Here is a 12579-nt window from a genome sequence, read left to right as displayed (position 1 = left end):
TAGAGCAAGGAATGACTACCAAACTCCATAACCAAAGGCAGTAAAAAAGACAGCAAATAAAACTTATAGTTAGGATAATAAAGGGGCCCAAAAGAACTAATAGAGCTCGCAGTTTAAGGTAGCAAAGAGCAACTACAAAGGCCCATAACCAGAAGCCATCCAAAGCACAAGGGGCTCACGGCCGAAGCCAACAAAAGGACCACCAAAATGTAGCTATGCCTCACTGACTAAATGAAGGGATAACTGAAATAAATATAATTTTATTTTTGGATGGCAAACTTGATTCATCCGCAACACTCAAGTCAATCCAAGTGTAGCAGGGAAAACCAAGTCACACCCAAAGATCAGCAATGGACCTCATGGGTAAGGAGTAGGAACCAAAGCTAAAGCCAGCCCTCAACTAGAAATAAAACCAAAATCAGCACAACAAGAGAAGTCCCCAACTCCAATCCCCAACTAAAAATAAAGCCAGAATCAGCCCAACAAGAGACAAAGCCAAAGCCAGTCCCCAACTAAAAGTAAAGCCAAAATCAACCCAACAATAGACAAAGCCAAAGCCGAACTTGACAAGAACCAGAACTAACTTGTCATGAACCAGAACTAAAGCCAAAGCACGACAAGAATAAAAAAAAAAAAAAAGGTCTAAACATTGGTATAAATTCATATTTTGATAGAAATTAAAGTTCCAACCACCTGTAGGCAAAAAACCAAGCCATCCAAAGGCAAGAAACAACCTGCGTATCTAAATATTTCAAGCATGAAATTGTTCCAACAGATATTTGAACAGGGGTGGTGCCTCATGAGGAGCTAAACAACCGACCCCCACAAAATAGACTACAACATTTTCCAAATCAAATAAGCTCTCTTATAGCATATATTTCGAACTAAGGAAAGCCGCAGGAAGCAAAAAAAACCAAGCCCCCAATCATGCATAAAATAGTAGAATGAACTCCCAAGCATTCGTGAAAGGCGAAATAACCTCTACAATATTTCATGCTAGATGAAAATAAGTGAAAAGCTTCATAATACTCATCCCACCATGCTTTCAAGAGGAGCTAAAATTATTTCAAATCAAACCCCACACCAAAAATAGTGCCGACAGAACTGAAAGGGGAAGAAGTGATGAGTCGGGCAGTTAAAGGAGAGAGAGGAATCGAGTAGTCAGGAACTCAAATGTCACTTGCGTTCTACAAAATGATGCGTAGAAGGAAAATGAGGCAGGTCAAAAAGAAGCATAAGAAAGGAAGAGAAAGGAGAGGGTCAAAGGAAAGGTGTGGCTCGCGTGAGAGGGAGGCTTCAGCGTAGTAGAGGAGAATGCATCGATGATGATCAGAAAGGCAATGTCAGTAAAGAGCCGCAATCGAAAGAGCTTTCGTGCAAGGAGGTGGCATCGAGCTTTGAGCAGTCCGATGCAAAACATAAGCGTGAGGAAGGAGGGAGCAGAACTTGAAGGAGAAGACGTCAAGCGGTAACATGTGAGAGCTTGTGCGAAGGAGAAGGAAGCCGAGCATCACACACAAGCAGAGGAGAAGCTTGCCCATGTGCAGAGGCGATGAAATCGAGAGATGCGCATTGTTAGGGCTAGACAAAAGTTTAGAAGGTAAATTTTGATAATATATATTAGAGTTTATGGGAATTATATTCACCCACATTGTAATTTTAATATAAGATTTATTAAAGTAGAACTCTTGGTTTAGAATTTCAGATTGGGGGAGAATAGAAGGATGTGAAGTGTGTGAGCTTGAGGAAGAAAATTGAACCATGAGAATTAATTGAGGTGAGCACTCATGTTCTGATAATATGATAATATTTTTTTTCTTCTAGATCAAATGCATTTACTAGCATTATTATTAGTAATATTGAAATTACTGCAAACTCAAAATTTTAAATTCTAGTGAATTTTTATTCATATTGTTGTATGCATAGCATTATTTAAATAATCATAAATAATGAATGATTTATAGATAAATTGATTACTATGTAAATGAGAATGAAATATTTATTATTAGAAAGTGATAGTTTTATTTTATGTTTGTATGCATATGATTGACTATGATCGAGTCACCCCTTTATGGTACTAGTTAAGGAGCACTAAGATATGCATGCAAGTATACAGAAAAGAATATTGGCATTGAAGTACCTTAAATGATACAATTTTTAGACGGTGTTCATATGGTAATAGTATGGATATAGAATGATATTGATATAAGATTCATTGAATAACATCTCAAATATTTATATTGAATCATTAAAAAATTTAACTGACACGCATATTGTTCTCTTTTTCTCTTGTATTACTGTAGTTTACGAGTATGAGTATTTACTAGTTTCGTTAGTTCATTATTATTTTAAGCTAATTTTTCAAGTTAATTAAGTGATTAAAAATTGAGTAATAGAATATACAATGTTTATAGAAAGCCTGGACAACTAGTAACGAGGTAAATTTAAAAATACTATTTTAATTTAATTAGTGACTCTTTCAATTGTTAAGGGGTTGTTTGGTTGGAAGGATTTTTGGTGTAGTATAATTCATTTACAGCAATTTGAGAAAATTATATGTTTGTATTAAGAAGTACAAATATAATGTAAAGTTTCAATGAATCTAAAGTTCACTCCTTAATTTATTTTGGCTAAATTTAAAATTTGACCGATTTGACCGAATTTAAATTACACTATAAAATACTATCGGCAAATTGTTGTCTATCGCCACCTCCCCACCGCTCGTCCCTGCTGCCTGTCGGCCCCCCCAACCACCTGTCGATTGTCGCTCTCCGCATTTTGCTTGTCTCCCAAATAAATTATTACATTATTTTCAGTTTACTTCAAACCAAACAAAAAAATATAAAGTCGTGCGTTTATTTTACAGTGAACCAAATAATCATATAGATTTCGAGAACATTTTAATAATTGTAATCTACAAATTTTTTACATTGTACTTCATTTTCATCAAACCAAACAAACACTAAATTGTAAATGAATAAAGAAAACTAAGTTTTCACCGTCCGATCGTCAGTCCCCACCTTAGTTAATTCCAAGTCCTGGATCGGGTCATGACAATTATAATCTATCTATTAAATTCATATGCAAATGATATGTATGAATGACCAAAGGAAATGTAGTTCATAACTTTGTAACACTGTAAGCTTTCATTTTAAATTTATCATTTCACATTTCAATTCAAGTATTAATTTTTTTAACCTCTTTAAGAGTCATATCAGAATTATCGCCATACACAAATGTATCCTCAAAATTATACTCGTAGATACCACCAAAATTTTGCACACAAAGGTACACATGTACCATTTTCATTTCATTTATCACGTACGGATACATCACATCCACTGTCAATATCCTCTGAGGGTAATCATGATTGACATAAGCTTTTATATTTCATTTATTTTAATTACCTCCATTTAACATTATTGAAATCACCATTTTTCCTCTTCAATCTTCACTTCATTCACTTTTGAAATTACGTCATTCACAATATACCTAAGATTATAAAATTAAGTATATTAAGCAATAATGCAATCATTTATTAATAAAATTTTAGTTCAATACAAAAAATAAAATAGTTATTTGCGTGCTAAAAGACCTATTAAAAGCTTTTTTCTTCACTTTATTGCATTGACTGTCACCTTAACATGTTTGGTTTGCTATTCTAAGCACAAGATTCCTTTTTCTCCCTTACAATTCTATTTGATTTAGCCTCTAATCTTCTGCCTTTAATATCTATGTCTTTGTCCACATAAATTAAAGTTTCTGCTCTCCACTTCATGTTGTTGACCTCATTTTGAGGTCATTACTCTTTTCCTTAGGATCCTAGAATCTAGCTCTAGGGGTTCATATTGACTATCTTAGAAAACTACAATTGAGGCCCACCCTTTTAGAAATTCCAGCCACCACTTATTTCTCTTGGAATGTCTCATATTGATGATCTCAAAACAATCGTCCTATGGTCGAGTGGTAAAGGACTATCATGTGGAGACTCAGGGAGAAGTTCCTAATAGGATCTCAAGCCCTAAGAAAACCACTTCAGGACTTTATCATCACACATGTGCACCAAATGCACAAAATTCACTAAGTTGCACAAGATCGGACTAAAAATGAGCTTAAATGATGGATGAAAATGCTAACTTCTTCGGATGACCTCCGACGAAAAAATGAACAACGTCAATGCGTCTAGGACCCTAATTTTAGCTAGGAAAGACACTAATATTGTCATAATTTCGCACACGAGAAAATTGTCGCAAATCTATGAATTTTTCAAAACGACCTCCGACTGTGAAACGGACCGCGCCAGCGCGTTCGGAACGTCAAAATTACCTAAAAAGAACATTCAATTTTCTACAATATGACGCACAAATAAAAATGCACAAATCAAATTTTATTTTTAAAATATTACATACTTTTATATTTATATCAGTATTTATAATAATATTATAACCCTAATCTCGATTTCCCTTTTCTCGCACGCTTAAACGTTCCATTCGATCATTGTGGCTCGGTCAGGTGTTCGGCGGTCAGGTGTTCGGCTCGCCTCCTCTCCCGCAATTGGCCGCACTCGAGCCGATCGATCGAGGCCATGGCCACCGAGCCCGCCTCCTCTCCCGCATCTCCTCGGTTACACGCAGCATTCCTCTTCCCTCACACGCGGCATTTCGCTGTCATTCGCGCACGCGGCTCGCCTTCTCGACCTCTGCTCGACCGAGCAGCTTCCCAACGGTGAAACTCCACCTGACCGACTCTTCCTCTGCCCTAGGTTGTATTTCCTCCTCCCTAAATGCATTTTCTCTTCTCCCTTTACCTGATTTGGCTACCAGTGAGGCTGGTAGGTGGCTGCTCCTCTCTTCTTTCTTTGCTATAAAAACCCCACCTTGGGGAAGTCTAGGGTTGGCCGAAATTTTGTGAAAAGGTGGAGATGCTGCCAAAATTTCCTCTAATCTCTTTGGTGAATTTTTTTTCCTTGCTCTGCTCATCTTCTGTGTGCTTGGGTCTTTTGGAGCTTTGTTGGTTTTGGAAGAAAGCTGAGGCTCAAACATTGACTTCCAATCTTGAGGAAATATAAATTCTATGCAAATGTGCACTATGGCCCAGTAATTATTTATATGCTTGCAGAATTTGTGCTTTAGTTCAGATTTAACACATACTTTTTCAAACAAAACTGTGAAGTTTCCTTCTGGTTTGCTTCTACGAAAATATCATATTTCTCAGAAAGCATATAGCATTCTTTCTTACAAGTTAGGTCGAAGCATATTTCTGGAATTTAAATTATTGAGCTGCTATGTTTATATAGAGAAGATTTACATGCATGCCACTTAATTCTTTACATATGTGCCACTTAATTCTTTAGATATGTGTCACTTAATTCTTTACATACATATCACTCGATTCTTTACATACTTGTTGAAATTTTAAAGGCATCAAGAAGCTTTCATTTGTTGTTCATACATTCTCCATATCAAAAAAAGATGGTTGAATTTATCAAAAATTTGAAACATTTCGATATATGAATCTTACTGTAAATCTCACTAAAATGCTAAGGTCATTGAGCAGCCTTCATCATTTACGGTTCATAATCTATAAAATATGGTTGGGGGATCTTGCTCTTATGATTTCTTGTCTGGCGATATGAGTAATCTTTCCAATCTGCGACACTTGGGATTGCCCCCAAATGCATTTTTTTAGTATAACTGGAATTGGGAAATTAAGGTCATTTCAAGAGCTAAATGAGTTTAATGTTAAAAATGAGAGTGGTTACAGGATTGATGTGTTGGAACATATGAGTGAGTTGTGCAAAATAAAAAAAATACATTTTCTGGAAAAAGTGAAGGAGGCTAGAGAGGCTTGCAATGCAAAATTATTTGAGAAGAGAAAAACTCACAGATTTATTTTTGAATTGAGGCATGATAAAATATTATGCTGAAAGCTGTAGGTTGGCTTAACCTTTGTATATATTTGAATTGGCTTGACTAAGGATGAGGTTGAGCCTGATCTTGTTGCACATGGATTTGGCATTCTTGCAGGTATAATACACATATCAATCAATTCTTACTAAATTTACATAATTAGCACTTAAACTTTTACATGGGCTTTCACAGTACTTTCGGTTTGATGATCCTACCCATGGAAATATATGGTAGCAGCATATTCGTTTAAAGTTTTTTTGAGGATTTTGCATGAGGTCGTTAAAAACTTAGGTGCTGAATATGTAAATGCATAAGAATCTAAGTGTTATGTATGTAAATACATAGGAATTTAGTGCTTTGCTTGAAGGATTTAAAAATCTGAAAGTTTGAGTGTTTAATTTGTAAAAATTTGGAAGTTTTGGGCTGCATTTTGACCCTGTTTTGGCAAGGTTTGGAGTTGCAATTTGGCCCTGTTTTTGGCGAGATTTTGGGCTGAGGATTGGCTTTGTTTCAGTGAGGTTTAAATTGCATTTTGAAGTTTTATTCATTAAAGTTTAAGTTGCACTTTGAGGCCTTACTCGTTAAAGTTTAAGTTGCATTTTGAGACTTTTATACATCGATTTGGGCATTTTAAGTGCTAATTTTTGGAGGCATTTACACACGTTTTTGGGGTTGATTTAATCTTTGTTTTGAATGTCTTTAGGCCGATTCACTCACGGTTTTACCCCTGTGCTGAACTTGGTTCGCCCCCTTGTGCTGGGCTCGGTTTTGCCCTGTGTTAGGCTCGGTTTTATTTTAAAATGTCTTAGTTTAGCCCCTTTGCTGGGCTCGATTTAGCCCTTTCACTGGATTTGATTTGGCTTGAAACTAAGCTCAGTCTTATGGAAATTATGTTATGTTCTTGGCCCCCTCTGTTAGGCTTGTTTTGGTTAAGATGTGGCTATGTTTATGCTCTTTTGTTGGGCATGATTTTAATTCTCCTTGGCTGCCCCTATTCGAATACATGTGGAAATTTATTCTAATGATTTAAAAAATTAGTTTGGAGCATGGTTTTAGTTCTCCTTGTAGTTGTTGCCCCTGGCTGTGAGCATTACCTTGTGACTTCTTTATGTGGTAATTTGGGTTGGTGGCTGTCCTTCGTAGTTGTCCCTACTCGTGAGCCTGATGGGGGTATATTCGGGCTCATCTTGCCCTCTTGATTGCCTTGGTCGTGAGCTTTACCGTTGTGGTCCCTTGGTTTGTGCCGTGGATGGTTTGGGCTTGGCTCTCTCTCTCTCTCCCCTTGCTACCCCTGGTCGTAAGCCTTCTCCTGTGGCTCCTGTGGCTCCTGTGTGATTGAGTGTGGTTGGTGGCTCCTCCTGTTGCTCCTACCATCTGTTTGGGTTTCTATATGTGGTGTTGGGTTCATATCTCATTGCAAACTTTTGATTAAGGTTGTAATTGAATGGTTTTAATATTGACATGATTTTTGGAAGTTTAGAAGTTTGTTGTCCTTGGATTATTTTCCTTTATCTGATTTGTGAAATATGAAAGGCTCTTACAACTTCATTTCAGGAAATTTTTTAACTTTACAAAAAATAAAAAATAAATTCGATTCATGAAAGGATTTGAAAACTCATAAAGTTTTCATTTGGAAAAAAGTTCTTTTGGGGTTTAATATTAAAGGGTTTAATATTAGTTTAATATTAAAGTTTGGATAACATAAGTACCACATTTGGGTTCAGATTTGGATGTGTGAGTACATGCAGGTGATGGAGCCATGAGTACAGTCTTATGTTAGTTTTGGGCCCATTTCAATCTATTTGAAATTAAATTTGGAGAGGATACTCTTCTTGGGTTGATCCAGTTATATAAAATTTGAGAAGATATCCTCTGGATTGATTCAAGAACCTTGGGCTCTCTTTTTCAGATCTTTTTGTCACAGTTTTGAGAGTTAATTTACCCTTTATTATTTCGATCTTTTGGGTTGATCAATTCCTCCTCTCTCATCCTCATTTTTATTTTTTTTCTTGCTTTTTGGTTCGATTTTCTGTACTTATGTCTGATACATAGGTGCTCATATATAATTTTTTAATAGTCTTTTGTTATATATGAAACCATCAAGCAAGATCGCAAGTAGATCAGTTTTGTTTTGGGACTTAGAGCGATGATGACAAAGGCACGCCGATGGTAGAGCAGAATGATATCTCATCCTACAACACCATAACTCAATTTTGTGATCTGATGAACTGTAGGATGAAAATATCATTCACCAACACAAGGCTAGCGGAGGACCCGTACCTTCTTAGGATGTTGGCGGTCCTACGTCCGATGACGTGATCGACTCGTGGACAACTATATTTTTTTAAAAATTGATAAAACAAACTGATAAGAACATATACAATATTTTTTTACTATAAAATTAATACAATTTTCCTTTTGTATGCTTGAAATATATGTGCATGCTAAAATATAAATTTTAAAAGTTTCATAATTTGGTTGTCCACTTATTGATTACCGATACCGGGCTAAGGAGTACTCTCTTAAATTAGATTCAGTAGGACATCCTTCTAGTGCAGTGACGGGTTCTATACATCCGGGTGACCGATAGTAGCCTTTGACGTCCCTAGAGTACAAATATGGTATAAATATATTATATTTGAGCCTAGCCCCAACCCGAGTGCTTGCAGTCCCCTCTTTTCGGATTTTTCGTAAGTTTTATTGGATTTTGGACAAAGCACTCGTGGTCTCTTTTCTCTTGGTCTCTTTTCTCTTAGGATTTTCCCATAACTTTGATAGTTTTATTTGAATTGTTACTTGTCGATTTTCCCGAGTCTTTTGTTGTGGGTTATTTATCGATTTTTTCGAATTTTCCAGGCAATATCTATTTTTTGTTTATACAGTGAATACTAGTTCGCTTAAAGGAACAGCAGGTCTCCCAAATATACAAGTTTGATTTATATTACAGCATTTTATTTCACAACATGTTATACTGTTCTCCTAACATGTTATATTGTTCTCCCAGCACACTATATTGTTCTCTTTCTTTACTGTATACTATACTGTCTTTTTCTTCTAAATTGCATGCTTAATTGTTTTGTTACACACCATACCTTAGTATAGGAAAACCTAGTGAATACATAGGATTAACAACAAACTCAAACGTGTTGCGACGATGACATTCAGAAGAACAACTTCAAGATAGAGCTACAACATCAAAACACATTCATAACACTGATCACTTTCTTTAGTTTAAACAACAACCCATAGGATTTCGAGGTGGTTTGTCTAGCGCAACGTAAACCCTCACATATCACTTTTAGGCTTTTTCATAACTCTGTTGTGCAATTATAAGCCCTAACACTTTTAGGATTCCGAGGTTACCGTATGGTACGGTGTAAATTCTCCTATCTTTTTAGGTCATTTGCACGATCAAATATCGTGCGAATGTAAGTCCTAAATTCTAAAATAAGTTGCAAGATTAAACATTGAATAATATTATTTTAAAGACATAAAGTCAATAATAGGATAGTTGGGAGGTCATCGGGGCCTCCCTGGATCTGTGATATTCACTACTCTTCGCTCCTTTAGATTCCTTAAAATAATTGTTCATGTTTGAGTCACTCCCGTTTGATTTTTCTGTGTTCAATCTTGAAAACCTAAACTTTAAAATCTAGAAGTTAAAACCACTGATCTTAATCGAGAATTTTCTTAAGTGACCCCGGTCATTTAAGATGTAATTAATTATAGAGGTCTGACTCTATAGGGAACTTGGAACTCAGGTAAAATAAACCCTATCTAATCCTTATATTAGTTAGGAAAATGATCCGTTGAAAATTTCACAAAACAAATAAATATCAAAAAATTCCAAACGAATGTCACAAATTCTTTAGTTTAGGTGATCGAGTTTACTACAAATGATATGTTTATTCTTCGGAATAAGTGTATTACTTGTGGATAAGTGTATTACTTGTGGTATTCTATCCAAAATGTGAGACTCGTCTGGTCTCATCTATTTCAAAATTAAAATATTACTTTCAAAAATCAAAAATTACATATTTATATTAAAATTATCTTCATATTTATAAAATTTATCTCCTTTTTTAAAAAGCATATACCAAGAAAATTAAAACAGCAGACACATGCCCACGAGTCTTCCTCTTCCCTTGTAAAGAAAATTCATGTCACTCTTATCTCCCTCTAATTCGGAACTTATAAGCTTTGATTTTTTCTTTCAATTGACAACCCTAACACACGCACGAGCCTCGACTCTCCTTACTCCTTTGCCTTTAGTCATGACTCAACACTACAACGCAAGCACTTGACGCCGCCTCTTTCTCCTCCCTTCAGCACATGAGGTTTGACTCTTACTGAATGGACGAGCCTTCTCCTCCCTTCCCCTACATGCAAACCCAACATCGTTTCCCTTTGGCTAAGGCTCCGTATTGAATCAAGTAAGAGAGCTACGCATGACGACTCCTCTAATCTCCCTCCTCTCCTTCTTCACTGTCGTTAGTTCCTTCCCCTTCCTCTTGTCTTCCTTCTCAAATGATCGGCTAGGGCACAACCTCTCGCTCGTTCTCTGGTTCGAATGAGGGGAAGTACGAAAGAAGCGTGCAATAAGTTTCATGCGAGGGGGTGCATCTCCTCTAACCGACACCTATTTATTTATTTATTTTATTTATTATAATTCTTATTTATTTACTTATTTATTTAAAATTTTAGTTATTACAAGACTTTAAATTCAATCAATTGCGACTCCCTTAGTTAACCTCTGGCCTGGTCACACCTCAACTAAAAATACAATTACTAGTGATGAGATGGAGAAAGAAATTCACCATTGCTTTTAAAACAAATGACATGTCTCGGAAAGAGAAACCTACCTTTTTATGAGATTTGATTCACCTTAAAAGTTTTTCATAAGCTTAGATGCTGCTACACATGCAATGCCATAATGATTGGATATAGAAAAGATGGTTAAGAAATATTGATAAAAAAAGTTTTCAATAAATCTTTTACTTCTACACAGAATATCACTTGGTTACACAAGCCAGTAATTACTTCAGAAAATAAACGATAAAAGATTAATTCAGTACCTCTAACAGAAAAAAAATTTCCAACAACACGCTATAACTTAGAAAACTACAAAACATATCATTTGGACGTAAGCTGGTTTAACAAATTTCAGCATTTAACTGCACATATCAATGCCTCAAAAGCAGTACAAAACGGAATCAATCAAAAATCATGTAAGTACTTGAAAAAAAATTAATAGATGGGGATCAATTTCATGCAGAGAATGGCTTGGTCCAATAAAATGCATTGTAAACTACATATAATGTCCATATAGAAAGAGGCCGAGGCTTTGTATGATATAGAATTTGTCTCGCTTCTTTTTTTAAAAGCTGTTTTGGTTTATTTGATAAATGTTGTCACAAAATTCCCATTTTATATGTCCATTTTTCAATGATTTCAAGAAGACATGGACTAATTTATAGAGTAACTCGTAATTCGATGAGAGAGTATGATGATTTAGTTTTATACAACACAACAAAAGCATGATTGTACCAAAAGAAGCCCACTATTAGCCTATTACAGCCCCTAAACAAACAACTATCAAAAACATTAAATTCTTTTGATTTTCATAGAGAACACTCTGCCTTTGAAGAAAGATGCATAACTTACCCGAGAAGGAAGGGGCTCCTGAAAGAGAAAAAATCCTGCTAAACCTGAAGATATAAAGTTAGTTGCAAAGTTTGTAACTGTGGCTTGGAGAGATGAAAGCACTTTAAGGCTATTGATATAGCAACCCCACATTGTCGCGTTGAAGAATAAGACTAAGCCATATTTAAGTAACTGCAAGAGAGATTATACATGTCAGTCCTTTCATTAGGCCCTCTTCAGCGATGAAAGTAAAGGAAAACCTATGGAATAAAAATGCTTAAATCATTCCCTCTTATAACATTGTCTTCGGTTCTTGCTTTGGATACATTATAAGTTTGTGTATGCTTAATAATTATAACAAAGCTACAAGATTAGCTGATTGTTATTCCATTTAAAGTGCCATTCACAACAAACAGCACAATGTTGCATCTGGAATATATAGTTCATAAGCCACTCATTTTCTAAACAGCTTCAAAGTTAATAAACCTCATGCTTCATGTTAAACAACAACTATCATGCACTAAATCCTGCAAAAAGCCTGAAACAGTAACAAATGGATCTAGAAAACCAAGATGTTAAATTTTACTGAAACATAAAAACTGATGCAAAGGCCATGATGAATCAGATAAAGCATCAGGGCACATTTGGTTTCTTAAAAATAGAAAGCAACTTTCACAGAATGGTGAAAATTACTGGATTCCATCATTTGGTTAACGTAGATAGATTGGGTTGTAACTCCTTAAACCCTCAAAAAGTAACGATTTAATTTCACTCATAAAATGAAAGAAGTTGAAACAGTTTTTTCTTTTTCCAATTTGCTAACGCGATTAGGGTTTTGCTTGACACCTCTCCCATCATATCGAGATCCGATGCACTCGTCAGATAAAAATTGTGCGATGATAAAAAGAGAAGAAAGCTAAAGGCCTATCCTGTTCAAAAAGAGCCAAATCAGACCAGAAAAATGAAACAAAACAGATTGCGGCAAAGAATCACGTGGAGGATTTAAAACGAGGCTGAAGAAAAGAGG

General features: G+C 35.6%; 1 protein-coding gene across 5 annotated transcripts in view; it reads right to left on the bottom strand.

The window, feature by feature from the left end:
- LOC110027923 overlaps positions 1-12579 on the bottom strand; it is a 37958-nt gene that overhangs the window by 25154 nt on the left and 225 nt on the right. For 3 of the 5 annotated variants that reach the window (XM_020729573.1, XM_020729572.1, XM_020729574.1), the window contains exons 2-3: positions 12399-12476; positions 11574-11744 (exon numbers count right to left, since the gene is read on the bottom strand). In XM_020729573.1, the coding sequence (XP_020585232.1) occupies positions 11574-11744; positions 12399-12476 (249 nt within the window). The remainder of the gene's footprint in view (positions 1-11573; positions 11745-12398; positions 12477-12579) is intronic. The other 2 variants (XM_020729575.1, XM_020729576.1) reach the window with 1 other exon arrangement.

Source organism: Phalaenopsis equestris, unplaced genomic scaffold (genome assembly GCF_001263595.1).
Source record: "Phalaenopsis equestris unplaced genomic scaffold, ASM126359v1 Scaffold000468, whole genome shotgun sequence".
NCBI lineage: Eukaryota > Viridiplantae > Streptophyta > Magnoliopsida > Asparagales > Orchidaceae > Phalaenopsis > Phalaenopsis equestris.
The sequence above is the reverse complement of the archived record's forward strand: the minus strand, read 5'-3'. Positions and strand labels throughout refer to the sequence as shown.